The following is a 17,937-nucleotide window of genomic DNA, read 5'->3' as shown; positions in this document are numbered from 1 at the left end:
GCTGCTGCTAAGTCACTTCAGTCGTGTCCGACTCTGTGCGACCCCTGAGACGGCAGCCCACCAGGCTCCCCCGTTCTGGGGTTCTCCAGGCAAGAACATTGGAGTGGGTTGCCATTTCCTTCTCCAATGCGTGAAAGGAAAAGTGAAAGTGAAGTTGCTCCATCGTGTCCGACTCTTAGCGACCCCATGGACTGCAGCCCACCAGGCTCCTCTACCCATGGGATTTTCCAGGCGAGAGTACTGCAGTGGGGTGCCACTGCCTTCTCCAGAACATACGCTATACTAGGACAAATTAAAGACAGAATGTAGAGCAGTTGACCCAGTGTCCTGAAGGGGTTTGGAAGGCTAAGTATCAGCTTTAATAGTCCATTATTCTAAGCTGAAAATCTGTAAGGATTTCAGGGTTGTTAGTATGACAGTTCTGGAGAAGGCAATGGAACCCCACTCCAGTACTCTTGCCTGGAAAATTCCATGGACGGAGCAGCCTGGTAGGCTGCAGCCCATGGGGTCGTGAAGAGTCAGACATGACTGAGCAACTTCACTTTCACTTTTCACTTTCATGCATTGGAGAAGGAAATGGCAACCCACTCCAGTGTTCTTGCCTGGAGAATCCCAGGGACAGGGGGAGCCACTAGGCTGCCATCTTTGGGGTCGCACAGAGTCGGACACGACTGAAGCGACTTAGCAGCAGTATGACAGTTCAATAGTGGCTGCTACTAACCCAAAAAAGAAGAGCTGAAGCCTGACTGGCCACAACCAGCTGCCTTTCAAAGCAGCACCCATGAGTCACGCCTTAAGAGCTGGGGCGTCAGGGGACTTCTATCGAAGGGCTAGTTAACCCACCTAAGGGAGAAGTGGCGCTGCTGGTGAGAACGCTGTCCGTGGTCCCTGCTCCCAGCGGCCTGCCTGGGGAGCCTTGCAAAGTTCTCTGCTCTGGGTGGACTGACCCAGTCCACAGTGCGGCAGGGCACAATGCCTCCACGAGCGGAGTGAGCTGCTTCGTGGGAGGTTCGGGGGAAATGCAGGGACACACCGTCCTCCCTGAACGGCAAAGGAGAAGACTGCTCATCAAACCCTGACAAACCAGATGGGCACATGGAGTATGTGCAGGGACGGCTGGAGAAATCAGAGGAGAGGACCCACATCTGTGAAAAAGAAATTGCTGAGAATAAATCTATGCTAATACAATTTAAAACTTTGGTCGCTCTTAGAATGAACACTGAAGTTGCTGAAGGGATAGGGAACACCTGCATTCTGGAATCTGGGAAGGGAGAATTTCCAAATTCGAGATGGTCAATGAGAAGGCTCACTGCTGAGTATGGCTCAGGAGCAGCTGCAAAGAAGCCCGGGGTGGAGACCCTGGGCACGCTGGTCTGATCAGACCGAGTCCCTGAACATGACAAGTAGGAAACTGAGGTCCTATAAAAGGCTAATGATGCTCTTGGCTCTAATACCTTTGCCTAGATGTGTAAGACAAAACATTAGAACTGAATTTTTTCTTAAAGTTACGGTACAGAAGGCAAAGATTCTAATTCCTAAATTGATCCTCAACGTTTTAAAATTTGGTGTCATTATCTAATTATAGGGCCCAGGGAAAGAAAGATCAAAGAGTAACAAAGAGAGAGGAACAAAAGCACCGGAAGAACAAGTTCCAGGTGTGAGCTTGACTGCACCCAATCTGTAACAAAGGACAGCTACTCAGGGTACATGCAGCAGATACTGTTACGACACTAACAGGTCCAAAGTGTAGGACACACATGGAAGTGAATGATGTCCAGTCAGAGAGAGTATAAAAGGTAAAGTATCACATTCTCTTTTTCCAGTGACAGGAAAATCCAGTTTTGACAGTTTTCAATGGCAAGTGCAACTTCAATACTTCTTCTAATATTTACTTTCTGGTTTACCACTCATACTTAAAGAGGCAGAGAGAATGTGAGCTATACGAGCTTATGAAAATCCAGCAGCTACACCGAGGAAGACAATTAAGTTATTACCAAGGTCAGAATTCTGCTTACAAACTGCTTATGGTCAGATCACTGGAGACAGGAGGAAAGACCCGAGAGGACCAGCTCCCCACTCTGAGGAAGGCTGCTTGCCAAGACCAAACCTCCGGACGCACACTGCCTAACAGGGGCAGACACAAGGCTCTGCCCACGGGAGCAGCTCTGAGCGTCGGGCGCCAAGAGACACTATGAGCAGCGTGCACAGGCGTCTTCCCTCTTTAAAGCTCATTCAGAATTTCTTGAGTGCCCAGTGTGACAAGTGCTGTGCATTCTCTTAACCTACCTGTTTACCAGAATGTTAGACTGCATCTTTAATACCACACAGAAAAGACAAAAAGGAAAACCAACCTACCACAAAACCAAGCTACCAATACTTCAACAACCCATCTTGTCAAATACCACAATACAATTAACTCTCAACAAGTTCAGAATACCAACCTCAAATTCTACTCACTTCACATGAAACACTGGAATCTCAAAACTCTCTTATTTAATGACCAGGAAAAGTTTCAGGAAGTCTGGAGAATACAAGTACAAGTGAAGCATCAAAACATAGCTGTAATTATCCTCCTTTGTATCCATGGCATGATGACCACAACCAGCAAGAAAAATGTAATCCCAAGAAGGTCCTCCGAGACATCTACCGGCGTTCCTTTCATCTTAATTTCATCGAGGTCATTTCTAAAATAAGCCCCAATTTTTTAACTGGAAACTAAGAACCTGAAATAACTGGGATGAAATTTAACTGCAAGCCTTCCAGATTTCTACATATCTATTTTCTGATTAACACTTTTCTAAAAAATTAATCAAAAAAAATTGTATCCACAGACATCCATGGGAAAACTGACCAATGTCAAATAATTACTCAGTAATTACTAAGCAAGTATTTCTCAGGGAAAACTGCGGGGTGGGGGAGGGAGGAGGAGGGGAGAGACATGAAAATCTTAACAGTAATATGATTAGTGTAATTTATTTAATTTTTTCTTATTAACAGCCAAAATTTAGAAGCCAAAGAGGCAAGAAAAAAGTTTTCGTATGAAACAGGTACAACAAAGACGCGGGGATGCTTGCTGGCATCCACCTCCTCACTCCAGCACACTAAGGCCTTAACTGCTCTTCAGTCCACCGATGCCTACACGTCCTCAGAAAACAAACTTCAGCGTCCCTGCCGGAATCAGCCCAAAACAACAGGTAATTAACTTTCAAGTCTAGAGGTTCCTACAAAATGATGTCCATGATCTTCCTCCCCAAACTAAATCTATACAAAGCAAGCTAATCATGCCTTTTAAACTTTCTTCACTCTCTTGCCCAGGAAAGTATCATTATCCAATTCAACAAAGCCTAACTATAAACCACTCATTTGTATTATGTTCAGATTCTGCTTTAATATGTGACTGACACCCTTAAAACTTTTGAATGAAAAAGCTAATTGTTTCAACTCTGCTTTTATTTCTGCAACAACAGAACCAAAGCAAAATGCAGAAGTCTTCGACAGGTGCACTAGGACTTCAGAGCTTGTTATCTGTACCTGCTTTGCCTCTCAGGATCTTATTCTGATAATACTGCCACTCCAACTGGGGGTTAGCGCCAGGACGCAGAGGGGCCCTGCCGGTGCCCCTGTTACTTGTAACAGCCACTGGTTTTCCTATAAGAAGAGTACAGTTAGTTTTAAATCTAAGCACAGGGACGTTAACAACACTAAAAAACATGTAACGGAAAATTTTTCAAGACATAAAAAAATATGACATTTTTCTTTAGCTTTATTCAGGCATTAGTCCCTAACGGAGCCAGGAGCTTTAAAGATTATCAACTGCTATGCAAAAGTCATCTAAGTGTCTCTGCACCCCCCAAAGTAAACTATTCATGACAATTTTGATGCATTTATTCAACTTAAAAGCAACACTATCATAGCTTCTCGTTGTCTCTCTGGTTTCTTAAAGTAGAAAACAGGCAACAGAGAACCTCAATTCAGAGTGGCAGGGTGAGGAGAGAAAGACAAACTGTCTAGGCTTTTTATAATTCTGGTATCAAAAAAGTATGGTAACATCTAAGCTAATCTTTATTTTTACAGCAAGAAAAAAAACTAATCAAATATATATGCAGAGGAATCACAACCTGACCTACTACAGAATCAAAGGTGAGTATATATAGTCATGAAATTTTTGGTTTAGTTACAAAATCTTTCACACACCATTTCTTTGTATGCGTATGTGTCAGAAGATAGCTCTAACTCTGTAAACCAACACATGGATAATTCATGTTTTTTTGTGTGTATGTGTGTGTATAAAAATATATTTCACTAAATGCATTAGTGAGGACAAAGAAAAAAATGCATCAAAAAGCCAGTCATGGGCTAAAATCAACTCTTTACAATCTAAACACCCCTATCAGAGCTGAAGCAGCAACTACTTGTGATAAAAATAAAGCCCTATTATTATCCCCAGCAGCTTCTGTGCTTCCCTTACAGGAAAAATACTCACTCTCAGAAGAAAAGGCTATTAGTTATCTCTTTCAGATCTAAACTTCTGAAAAATCCAGAATAAATATTTTCAAAAGTACTGACAGGTCACAAATACCTAAAGTTTCCATTAAAACAAAGATTGCATGGAGGACAACACATTTTAACAACGTTCAATAATACAAAAGTATTCTACAACCAAAACCTTAGAATGCCCCCAACAGATGGTTCATTCAAGAGAAAGTATAGTGACCCAAGTTGCAAAGACATATGCTACCATAAAATTTCCTTTTATTGGCAAAAAATAATAACTATAGATAAAAACATAGAAAATGCCCAAAGCAGGTCCTTAATCTTAGATGATAGATCCTTCAAATGAAGAGTATTCTTCCCTATAGGCCTGATCTCTACAGGGAGGAAAAATCTTTTTTCTAATTTCCCTCAATCTTTCTTAATTATGGAGTCCAGAAAAACTGGAAGCAGTAACTGATTTTGCCAAGGAAAATCAGAATGAATATTTCTTAAAGAGTATTTTGTGATCCCTTAGAATATATATTTGTAACAACATATCAATTTTCTTAATACATAAACAAGAATACAGACCTTTGAGATCTGGTCTATTTCGTATACCCACTGATACAAAGAAGCAATCCATATCAACATGCATTATACAGCTCTGATGTCTGGGTGAACTCAATACTGACATATTTCCTAGAAGGAAAAAAAGAACGTTCAAACCCCAAACTAATCAATACTTTAAAAAAAAATCAGGTCTAGTTAACTTTAGAAATTATATTCTTAAATGCTTACAAGCAGAATGAAGTTTTTAAAAAAATACAGATTCTATAGTAGATTATTTATATCACCTCAAGAGAAATCAAAGTTCAGTTTCTTTGGCTCTAAAAATAATGCAGAGATACAAATTTAGTTTCCAAACATCATGTTTCCTAGTCTACATTCTAACAAATCTCTCCATCTGTCTAAATGCTTATCTCAAAGTCATTTCTGTGTGCTGAATGGTATATAAAAATGTACAGGTGTGTTCATGTATTTAGTCCCGGGGAGCTAAGCACTCTAGGGGACCACTGCTCCACGTGGTCACAGCCTTCCTCGCTAGGACGGCCACACACACCGCTACTGTTACCAGTGCTGGGCGGTAGGTGTCAGGCAGTGCTGGAAGAGCTTTACATGGATTCATTTAAATCCTCACAACAACACTATGAAAGAGGGAATAAGCTTATTATCCCCATTTTGCAGAAGAATAACTTCAGTCACACAGCCAGTAGGAGGCTGAGCTGGTCCCAGGCCGTCTGATTTCAGAGCCCACAGGCCACCACCCTTGTAAAAAGCGATGATCTCACAAAGGAATTTTCCTCTGATAGATTTAAGAACAATAGTACTGAGGTTAGTCTTCGTAACAGGCTTCTAAAAACTTACAGTTACTACCCAAAAGGTTGAGACAACTCTATTCACCAGACTGGGACTCTGAGCACCTTTCCCTTGTTCCCACTAAGGGCACAGCGCTGGGCCCTGCTCCTACCACCTCCTGGACCATCACTCGCCAGCCAACGGGAGACAGACGCAGAGAGTGAACTCGCACCCTGCTTCCTGAGAATGGCGCAGCTAGGCGATGCGCGGCTGCCTGACTCCAAAGCCAGGGGCTTCCCTGCTGCTCTGTTACCTCAAGAAATAACTTATAGATCTTAATTATAATCCTGCTGTATAAAACTATTATATAAACATAATGTAAACAACTCAAAATAATGGTTTTAAAGATTCAAGTCATATGGAAGGCATATACGAAATGCCCACTGAATGCTTTCATACAATATAAAAATCTCTCATCTTGGAAAATTCGCACTCATGGAAATGATTCATAATTACTCTTTGAAGCTTTCTAAATTAAATGACCTTTAGGTAACAAGACCAAGGCATGATATAAGGAAAATCTAATACCTATAACCATTATTTTGAACTATTTTATAAATAACAAAAAGCATTTGGAAAAGCTAAACACAGCAAACCATAACAAGAAACCCACATGTAGAGGCTCTACCAGTCTGGGAGACGTGCGCTCCTCTGTGCACCTGTCTCCACAGCTATAAACTGAAGGGCAAGAGCAGCTCATCTTCAGGGAGGAACCATGTGAGCCAGAAAAAGCAACGAAAGCCTCAACTAGACACCAGTTTATATTGACAGGCACAGAAATACAGCCTGTTACTGTTGGGTTTGTTTTGACGACAAGAGAAATATTGAAATACAAAATACAATTAGCCAATCTACTTATGTGAAAATACTTAACCTCACTAAAAGTGAACTACTATAATTACAACAGCTATTATGTCAAAGTTACTTAATGACTGAAAAATTATTATGACGCAAGCTTTTAAAAATTAACAGTTACTCTTACCAAACCATTTTTACAGGAGATTAAACACTGAATATAAACTATACTATATTTTACAGTTCAAAACTTCAACAACTGATAAAGTCTACAGGAAGAAGGAATGCTCAGAACCCCAACCCTGGGCCTATTCAAATTACTTAAAAGATTTTTAGTTAGCCACACTCAAAACTAATTTTGTAAAAAATACTTTAGTAAGAAAGCTTTTTATCATCTGTTATACTTACTGTTACTTACATAACCCGACACTCCTCAAGACTTCCACGTTACAAGAGCTTAGTACTGACCAGAACCCCAGTGACAGATTAAGAACAAAATGGTAAGCATGACTGTTCTTAAGAAAACGATTGTAGTTGAGTATCTACCTGTGTCAGTTACAACAAGTGCGGACCTGCCTGCTTTCATTTTTTTTAACTTTTCCCTTCCTGGAAAGACACCACTACTCTGTTTCTGCAGCGCATTGACAAACTCAGTCAGTTCCCACTTCCACGCGGATATGTGGTGCAGTCTCGACCGGGAGTAGAAGTCCGAGATGAAGTTGAAGTCCGAGGGTCTGGGCGGCCCCGAGGGCCGTCCCCTGCTTGGGGAAGGTACTGAAGAAGTGCTCTTTGTGCTTGAAGGCCCCTGAACGGTGGAGTGGTGAGCACCGTTGACTCGAGGGTTACTGTGCAAAGGTGGCGAGGAGAAGGGCTTAGTTCTGTGTGGATCCCGCAGAGCGTCCGCGCTGCAGGCGCTCTGCTGGGCCAGCTGCACGGTGCAGTCTCTGAAGGCGCCGCGGCTCCTCTCGGCCCCCGCGGCCTCCTCCTGGGCAGGCTCTGGGGACAGCCTGCTGGCGACACCACTGCCCGGGGGCGCCAAGCAGTCCAAGCTTTTTAAGGCACCGTGAGAGCTGTGGGCGTGCCCATTACAAAGGGCACGGCCACCTCTGGGATGCGGAATTCCGTTCTGTTTCCTTCCTGGGAAGACAGGCTCCAGCCCCACAAAATCAAAGTCATTATCTGCAGCTTCTTCGTTCCAGTTGTTCACTCCATTGACTCTGACTTCACTTTCCGTCTCAATTTTCTTAATTATGTGATTTCTAAAGCAGGAAAAGAAAAAAATTTTGTTTAAATGAATAGCGTCGGACTTTCAAGCTGAAACAATTTTTCATGTAAACTCTCTTACTGATAGACACTTTAATATCCCTCCGCCCGAATCTGAAAGATTAAACCACGACTTGAATTACTGCTCTTCCAACAGAAGATAATTCTTTTCTAAACCGAAGGAGCAAGGTACTAGGAAAATTCTAGCACATTAACAGCCTTTTAGGTTTTGTTTCCTTTTTAAAACTTCAGACACTCCCAAAGAAGAAATAGAATGGGATCTTCTTAGATTGAAGAAAAAAACCAAAAAACAATTTTCAGTTATTTTCCCATTAAAAATCGTCATCTATTGGTATAAGCTTTAAACACCCAGTCTGAGTCACGGTGCCTGGCATACATTAGTAGTCAAGCATTTGCTCAATTAATACAATATGAATAATTCCTGTAAAAAGGGGTAAGAAACCTCATGTGAATTCTAACTGCTATGTTTATTTTCAGTTTTTTATGTAAGGTACTGTTCAACACATTAAATTCAATACTGCCGCCCTCCTGAGGCTGGTTACTTTCCCTCAGGAAGCAACCAACAGACTGTATTCATTAATCCATTAAAAGGGTCAACTGATGTAGATAAAAAGTAAAAAAAAGAAAAAGTCAATGTGTAAGGTTAATTCAATGAAATTTATATCCAGAAAAATGAGGATGTTTGCCCTACTGACAGGGAATTAGTGTTTCCTTCCTAAGAAATGCATTATGTACATGCCAGGATGGTAGGTCCAAGGCAGTCTGGACCCAGTGTCCTGATGACAGGTTTATCAGTGCAAGAACTATGACAAACGCTACACTACACTCCATTGCTCCTCCAATGATTCCCCGTAATGCTGTGTAATTAAAAATTCATTTGTATTCAAAAGAATCATCTAAGTAACAAAAACAGGAGTCTGAACTACAAAGCCGTAATTCACTCTCCTTAGGAAGGTCCACAGCGTTTGCCCAGTTTCAGTTCAGGCTCCAGATGAGGGCACGCACAGCACCAAGGCACAGGTTAGACTGCCACCCCGTCAACAGGTTTAATCTCAAGTTCCTCCTCCTAATACCAACTGGGTCTATTATTAATGACAGTCTGACTACACAGGAAAACCACACATGACCTGGATCCAAACATCACCTCCCATTTCTGGGTTGGCTCTGGCTGATCAGCTTGTGGAATCTGACCGCCAACTCTGAGCAGGTCAAAGCCTCACCAGTGAGCACACCACAGAGAGAAACAGAAAACCAACCAGAAACGATTAAGAGATGAAGGAAAGAAAACCTAACGTGATCTAAGACAGAGAAAGTCTGGCCCTTGAGACAAAGAGCAAGGGAGCAAAAAGCGGCATGAAGGAGCTTCAAAAAAGTTTATAAAATGCACTGAACATGCCAGAAAATAAAGATCAAGAAAGAAACAAAAGTGCAATCAGAAAAGCCTTAGATCTAGTTTTCTGTGTTATAAATACTAAGACTTTAAATGAATACTAGCAACACATGCACTAGAAATGCACACACCGGCAACAGAACACTGCTCACGGCCCTCCTTCTGCACTGCAGTGTTCCAGCCTAGGCAACTGGACATCTAAAGAGGCTGGACTGGAAACACACCACAGGTGGGTAATATATTCACTAGGCAACAACATAAATGGAGCAATAATTACAATCTAATAGGCAAATTCTTCCTCAAATCGACACAGAGAAGAATTTCAAAACACACACACATAGATATTTTCCTTTATTAGTGGAGTAAGAAAAAAAAAAGATGAAGCTGTGCATTCAGAAAGTTTTCTGATATTGCCTGTACACACTGATAGTACTAAAAAAACAAAATTAGAAGTTTTAGGTAACATGAAAAACAACTTACGTAAGTGAATACAAGTTAAAGAACAAACGCCAACAAAGCTACAGAAGGTAGTGACACCGGATCCCCCAGTGCAATTAAGACTCCCGGTCTTTTGGAAAAAACATATCCAACTCCCAAAGCAAGCAATTTAATAAATAAGGAGAAGGCTCATGACAATGAGTCACGATGATAAACCACCTGATACACAAGTTAACGCAACATACCAATTAACTGTGGAGCCGATTTACCTCGGGTTACTGCAATTAAAGCTTAAGTCAAAATATTTTTAAAAACCAGACACATGGAATAAGGCCTAGATTCATCTCTAATTCTATAACCTTGAGGGTCATCAACTAAATTTTCACCAACATAAAGTATTTATGTTTTCATATTGTTACTGACTTAGAATTTTTCAAAAATAACCTGGAAATGTTAACATTTTCATTGCCTATCTTTCTGTGCAACAGCGCACAACAAATGTACAGGTGGCGCAGTTCAGCCTTTGAGAAAGTAATACTCTGCAGCAAAGCACTTGTGTCAAAAATTATTACTGCCATGAAAATCCATGAGAAAGTTTAATTCTAGTAACTTAACAGCCATTGGTTTAACATGGAAATTTAACGTGAGTGGAAAAGTTTTGTTTACATTTTATTTACAAAACTGTCGTGATAAAAATAATTTTTAGGTAAGACACCCACCCCTATAGTTCACCAGGATTAACACAGATGAATAACCAGGTTTGACGTGTGTTTCTATCTTGAGTACAGCAGGGGACATGCACACTGCTAAACCCCAGCTCCGCGGTCGCCCCAACCAGACACACTTACACCCTGTCGTTGAGCTGCTTGGTGATGCTGCTGGGCCCGGGGAGCGGGTCCTCAGGTTTGCACACAGGATTAAAGTTGAGGCTCTTCTGCACAGAGGACGGCTTGCTGTACAGCTGATAGGGAATGCAGGACAGGAGTCGCCCAGCTTTGATGCTAAAACGAAAAAGTCAGAGCAATTTAAGAGTTTAATACCTGGGGTACACGAGCTTCACAGAAAATCAATGTTCTCAATAACAGGAGTATTCCACCACCAACATGTCATTGCCCTTTCTAGTTTATTCCTTCCTCCTTTGTTTTAGTGGTCCTAATACAATATAATTTTAGTTAAACATGAAGAGACGTGTCTGAAATTTTAAAAACTAGTGGCCAATGATCTCACATTGAGGAGGGGAAAACTAGAGAATAGGATGAGAAAAGTTTAATCACAGAGCTGGACTAGTCAATATTTTAATAATCATGACTTTAATATTAACCACACTCTTTCCCCAAAATCGCTACAGATGGTAATTGCAGCCATGAATTAAAAGAGACCTGCTCCTTGGAAGAAAAGTTTTGACAAACCTAGACTGCATATTAAAAAGCAGAGACATTACTTCGCCGACAAAGGTTCATATAGTAAAAGCTATGGTTTTTCCAGTAGTCAGGTATGGATGTGAGAGATGAACCATAAAGAAGGCTGAATGCTGATGAACTGATGCTTTTGAGCTGTGGTGTTGCAGAAGACTCTTGAGAGTCCCTTGGACTGCAAGATCAACCCAGTCAAACCTAAAGGAAATCCTAAAGGAAATCAATCCTGAATATTCATTAGAAAGACTGATGTTGAAGCTCCAATACTTTGGCCACCTGATGGGAAGAGCTGACTCATTAGAAAAGACAGCCGACTCATTAGAAAAGACCCTGATATCAGCTGGGAAAGAGTGAAGGCAGAAGAAGGGGACAATAGAGATCATGAGATGGCTGGGTGGAATCACCGACTCAATGGACATGAGTTTGAGCAAACTCCAGGAGATGGTGAAGGGCAGGGAAGCCTGACATGATGTGGTCCATGGGGTCGCAAGGAGTCAGACATGACGGAGCGACTGAAAACAACAACTACAACAACAATCTTTCTCCAATTCACACACAATCATCGAGGTTTTCTCAACCTATCTCACATGTCAAGTTTCCCCAGAATAACGGGACTGGATGAGGATCCCCAATTTCTAAGATTCACATCAGGTCTATTACATGTGAAAGCCTGTAATGTGAAGCACAAAATAACCTCAACTTTAAGAGAAGTAAGTAATTTATACTATTTTATATGTATAAATGTGATAAAGACAAGGCCACTAGAAGACAGGAACTAAGAGAAGTTATCATATATATCTATGTATCCTCTTCCAAACATTCACTAGCTACATATCAAACATCACTGGGACAAATCAGGGGGCATGAGTAGTCTAATACTAGACAGTCCTGGCCCATTAACAGACACTCCCAAACACCTATTATAACTAAGAGCTAAAACTGAGTTCATTAAACTAAAATTTGCTTTCTAATAAACTGAGTTACATACGGTTACTGTGTCTTTAAATATATCATTTTCAATTCAAAATCGAAACATTTGAAAGCATGTGTGGCTTTAAACCTAAACTATATATAAAGAAAGCCACCCTTCAATTAATTAGGAAAAAATGAATAAAGAGTAAAATACTTTTTCTTATTATCTGACAAATTCAAAAGTTTTGACGTTTTCCCCAAAGGGCATGCCACAAAACTTGAAAAAAGTGTAAGAAATTACTGAACTGGCTTAAACAAACAAACCAATTCAAAATATGAGTCAACAACTTTGAATACTGAAAAACACATGATGATATCCTAAAAATGGAAATATATCATGTTGCAAACTAAGTTCTTTTTGTAATTATATCAGTATATAATTCCCCCTAAAACACCTTCAGCTTTAGGTAGCATTACTAAACATGCTAAAGCACTAAATCACGACAGTGGAGAACGTTACTACTGACAGCACACTTCAACCCTCATTTACCTAAAGAAACTACCATCAGGCTAAAGTCATTTTTTATCAAGACAACAGAGCGGAGACTGAAACGGTGCCCGATGTCCCAGGGGCACACCAGAAGGAAGACCCAAGTGCAGCAAAGCCAGGACAGGCCTCGCCGTCGTGCTGGCTTCTCCCAGACTCCTGGTAGAGTGCTGGCTGACCGGGCTCTGGAGGGGCTCTCTGTGGTCAACACTGATCGCACATGACCCCTGTGAAGACTGAGGTCACCTGGCGGAACCTGAGGCTCTCAGCCCATGGAGACTGATAAGAGCGCCAATTTTAATACTGCAGGTTTCACCAGACGTCCTCAGAGATGCCCAGCAAAAGCAACTAAAGCCCAGCGCATCATCATCTTGTTAGACAAGGAATTTTTTACATTTCAAACCCAAACCACTACACATACATTGTACATTCCTAACTGTCATGACATCCGTCTGTCCAGCTACAGACATGGCAAAAGCATTCTCTGAAGGTATGTTTTTAAAAGATCTTCTTTTAAGAAATCTCTCAGGGATTAACTTGTAACATTGTCTAATTTCACTGCTTATCCTAAGCACAAAGGAACTGTTTATGTTCTACTATTTTTAAGAAAAAAAAAAGCTGAATACCAAATACCAAAATCCAAATTTCAAGATCAAAAGGAGTTTCACTTTACCAAAAGATATTACTACATGATTTCTTTAAACAGTGGACTTCCTTCATACACTGAAAATAGACTCTGGTATATATGAAAGATATGTGTGTATATATATATAATATATATATATTTATTCACTGTATCAGACACATATTCACGGATGTGAAATATTTACTTACTTTGGGGACTCTTAACTCTTGGTTTGTCCTCTAGCCCCAGTAAACTTATCTCTAGAGTAGAACTTTGCTTCTAACACTCCTCTAAATCATTTCCTATGCTGACACAATGAATTTACACTGACAGTTATAACCAGAATCTGGAAAATTTTGTAGAAATCAAGATATGAAAGTCCCTACGATGATTTCCATTCCAAACTCTGTAGTATCACTGTAGCAATACTATCTTCTTCAGATGATGCAATTCTGCTCATCAAATGCCATATGGCTCCAGTCAACGTCCCAGTCATTCTCTATGAGAAAACCCCTAACGCCGTGTATTCACCTGCCCATCCAATTCAGGTATGTTTTCTTCCTCATTCAAAAGTGAATTTAAGACAAGAAAGGAGTGAATTATGGGCTAAGGAAAAAACGAACTGTTTTTGCCTTATATTCTACCACTAAACAAAAATTCTTCATTCATTCAACATTAAAATTGCCTTTGTCCCCACCTCTCTGATCACCTAAGCTTTCCAACCACTCACAAAGACTGTACAAGCTCAGAAAAGGAAATAACAGGTAAGAACACATATATATATAACTTGTTGTCCTTTATCCTACAGGGCCCAAACTGCTTTTTATTTTTCACTACAAATACTGAGAGTTAAACTATTCACAGTCATTCTTTAGCTCCTGAAAACCAAGAATATATTTTCTTATAAATATTATCTACAACATGGGGTGAGGGGGGGACTGAAATGTGTGTACTGAGTAGTTGGCCAAGTAAAAATAATTTGAGAAGAATTCTGTAGTGTTGTGAGAGAAAAAAGTAAATACTCAAGATAAATTTTTTTTAAACACAAATCTAGACCAGAAACAAGAATCATGCATATTTTCTATTAAGAATTGAGGCAAAACACAAAAACACAAGGGGAAAATCATGAGATAAAATTGTAGTCAACTTATATTTGATCTGAATAAGACTCTAATAATTACGTGGAGTGTAATTAGAAACAGTTTTACTCCATATGAAGTGTGAGGCGTCACGGCACTGCAGCTACGTGACAGACACGAGCATGCGCAGCTCAGGAAGGAAGGGCGCACTGACTGGGAGAAGACCCTGTGGGCTGGCGTGAACGGGAACCTCTGTCCTTGCAGCCCAGCCCGGGAGAACCAGGCTCTCTTGCCATGGGAGACGGAACGCAAAACGGACGACGAGAACAGAACAGCCTTGGAGCAGCAGGGCACCACGGTGTCTACTGTGCTCTGCCCTGATGAGCCAGAGCGGCAGCCAGAGCGGCTTCCGTAACTACTCACACTTCAAATTTCCACATCAAATTGTCTGCAGAAAGGGATTAACAAAAATGTGAAAATCACAAACTCATACTGTACCATATACAACCGTAAGATTCACAAGACAAAGCCTTCAGTTACAGAACTCAGAACTTAAACTAATGCACACAGGCTTCTCATTACAGGACTCCCCTGCCTCTTGGAAGTCGTGACCTCGTAATCATGCCTGTACTAACTCGGGTTTAATGGCACCTACACAGGCACCAGGGAATTTGAATCAAAGCAATCTGCACACTTAGAAGTGTTAGTCACTTTTCAAACTGCTCAAACCCAAAACAGGAAAACCAATTATAGAGGAGAATACCATATATCATCCTTTAAACAGCTAATATAATGTTCAAATATTTAAGTATAGTAAAGTCTCATTAAAGCCCTGCAGTGGAGAAGAGATGAACAAGACTGGGGTTAGAGCATGGAAGCAAACGGCTCTGATTTACCCTGGAGAAGCCCATGCTTATGACATCACAGACACCAGGCATTATGTCATATATTAGAGCACAGAGCTGACTAATCCATTTCTAGAGAGATGAATGAGGCAGTTCTCCTGTAACAACTTAAATGGCAAAGAGCAGACCCAATGATGAGTCAGAAATCTGGATTCTGAATTCTGTCACTCGGGCAAATCAGTTAACCTTATCAGTCCTGCCTTCTCATCTAGTACATAGAGCAGATACATCACATAATCATGATTCCAAAGTCACTTCAGTTATTTAAAAACAGATCATTAGGTCTGAAGGTGTATTTTATAACTTGGAACTGCCTCAGCTACGTTTATTATTGAATTACCCCTCTAGTTGCATTCAGCAAAAAAGAGCCAGTATAAAGAAAGAGCTGTCATGAAGACCACCATTTTCTAAACATGTTAGCTTGCACCCAGCCAGGGCCCTCCTCACCTCCCTTTCCTACCATCCACGATCTCCCCTATTCTCCCCAAAGCCAAACTAACATCCTCAGATCGAAATTCCAGCCCCAGCCAATGAAACGACTGTGTAAGTGTCCACACACAGCGGAACTCTGAAATGATACTAACCTCTCATACGAAAACTTCACAACTCCTTTTTAAGAAGACATACCACTAAAAGCCATGTGGATAAATCCTATATAATGAACAGTGACTGGGTCCTTGGAACACAGCACAGCATGTTCCAGGGATGAGTCTTCAACTTAATACACCAAGACTTAAATTTAAAAAACCCTAGTCTATATGAATAATTTGGCTTTCTGGAAGCCAAATGCACTTTTCCCCTAAATGTACCTTTGACCTTCTGGAATTGATTTTTCTAATACTCGGTCATGTTTATAGAATACAAATAAAATATCATAGCAGCAGCAGCTTCTTCCGTATCACGTCTCTATAACATGGGAAGCACTGTGCCAGGTAGTCTGCATGAGTTATTTCTAGTTTTCACATAACCATAACAGGTAGACAGTGATCTTCTTTTACAAATGAGGAGACAAGGTTCAGAATGGCTGCACCCCTGCTCCTGTTACAATCCAAGACAACAAGGACCCCGAACATGAACTCAGGTCTGTTTCCAGAGCCCAGGCACAGCCTTTCCACAATGCACTGCCTCTCGCAAATTCATGCTGATATCTGTGATACAGAAGACCTGAACAAGTCTAAATCTACCAAATAAATTAAGGTGTCAGAATTAATGAAATTTAGGGTAAGAAAAAAAGCTTTGGCAATTGACCTAAATAATTTCTAAGTTTGTGTCATTAACACTCCACTATACAATCTGACCATTCTCTCACATACTGATTACAATCCATTCATGCATAAAATTATGATTTTAATACTTTCACTTTTAACTTTCAATCACTCATATAAATTATATGTGAATCACTTAAGTTCTAGTTCATCCTCAAATTTCAGATGATGTATTTTATGCTAGAAAGTTACTAAGAATGGTCACCACTGATTTACAACATACCAATTCCAAACCAACAGCCAAGAAACCAGAACAACTGAAAAACAGGTACTAATAATACTGCAAACTGCTCTCCTCTCCAAGAACTTCAGGTCCACACTATCCTCATCTTTTTCCCCTTCCGTTCAGTTCAGTCGCTTAGTCGTGTCCGACTCTTTGTGACCCCATGAATCACAGTACGCCAGGCCTCCCTGTCCATCACCAACTCCCGGAGTTCACTGAGACTCACGTCCATCGAGTCGGTGATGCCATCCAGCCATCTCATCCTCTGTCGTCCCCTTTTCCTCCTGCCCTCAATCCCTCCCAGCATCAGAGTCTTTTCCAATGAGTCAACTCTTCGCATGAGGTGGCCAAAGTACTGGAGTTTCAGCTTTAGCATCATTCCTTCCAAAGAAATACCAAGGCTGATCTCCTTCAGAATGGACTGGTTGGATCTCCTTGCAGTCCAAGGGACTCTCAAGAGTCTTCTCCAACACCACAGTTCAAAAGCATCAATTCTTCAGTGCTCAGCCTTCTTCACAGTCCAACTCTCACATCCATACATGACCACAGGAAAAACCATAGCCTTGAGAGATAGGATATAAACTTACTCAGTTCAGTCGCTCAGTCGTCTCCAACTTACTCACATATTGTTCATTATCTGTTTCCCCCAGTAGAATGGAAGCTCCCAGAAGCAGGGGAGGTGCTCTGCTTTGCTCAATGGTGTATTTCCCAAGTACAAAGAGCACTGTCTACTGATAACAGGTGCACAGACATTTGCTGAATGAGTAACACGCTTGGTCAAGCCCTTCCATCACTGCCTCCTGCTCTTACCTGAGTCATCTCCCCTAAGTCCTGGGAGCTGAGGATGCAGGAACACTAACATCAGACCATAGGCACCTGAACTACTATGCAAGGCTGAGGAGTACAGCTGTCGTTCAGTTGCTAAGTCGTGTCCGACTCTTTTGCGACCCCATAGACTGTAGCCCGTCAGGCTCCTCTGTCCATGGGGTTCCCCAGGAAAGAATACTAAAGTGGGTTGCCATTTTTTCTCCAGGAGATCGACCTGACCCAGGGATAGAACCTGTGTCTCCTGCACTGGCAGGCGGGTTCTTTACCACTGAGCCACCCAAGGAGCAGAGCAGTGTTGTTTAAGACACTGATTCCTCTTCACCCTTAAGTTAAAAGGTACTG

At 41.1% G+C, this 17,937-nt stretch overlaps 1 protein-coding gene and 1 long non-coding RNA gene across 12 annotated transcripts in view; one reads left to right on the top strand and one right to left on the bottom strand.

The window, feature by feature from the left end:
• The window catches only part of REV1 (REV1 DNA directed polymerase), an 83,761-nt gene that overhangs the window by 31,043 nt on the left and 34,781 nt on the right, over positions 1-17,937 (bottom strand). For 9 of the 11 annotated variants that reach the window (XR_015137383.1, XR_015137385.1, XR_015137386.1 and 6 more), the window contains exons 5-8: positions 10,645-10,797; positions 7,231-7,943; positions 5,065-5,172; positions 3,532-3,648 (exon numbers count right to left, since the gene is read on the bottom strand). Coding sequence is in view for 6 of the 11 variants with exons in the window: in XM_086327962.1 (XP_086184088.1) it covers positions 3,532-3,648; positions 5,065-5,172; positions 7,231-7,943; positions 10,645-10,797 (1,091 nt within the window). In the remaining 5 variants the exon portion in view is untranslated. Of the gene's footprint in view, positions 1-3,531; positions 3,649-5,064; positions 5,173-7,230; positions 7,944-10,644; positions 10,798-16,993; positions 17,330-17,937 lie in introns of those variants that run through there. The other 2 variants (XM_086327965.1, XM_086327967.1) reach the window with 1 other exon arrangement.
• Positions 3,077-6,100, top strand: LOC147363715 (uncharacterized). Its single transcript, XR_015137388.1, has 3 exons — positions 3,077-3,194; positions 4,075-4,140; positions 5,976-6,100. It is a non-coding gene; the product is annotated as an uncharacterized LOC147363715 (long non-coding RNA).

This window comes from Bos grunniens, chromosome 11 (assembly GCF_055505025.1).
Source record: "Bos grunniens cultivar Pamir isolate PY7600 chromosome 11, Bosgru_T2T1.0, whole genome shotgun sequence".
Lineage (NCBI taxonomy): Eukaryota > Metazoa > Chordata > Mammalia > Artiodactyla > Bovidae > Bos > Bos grunniens.
This window is presented reverse-complemented; position numbering and strand designations above follow the sequence as displayed.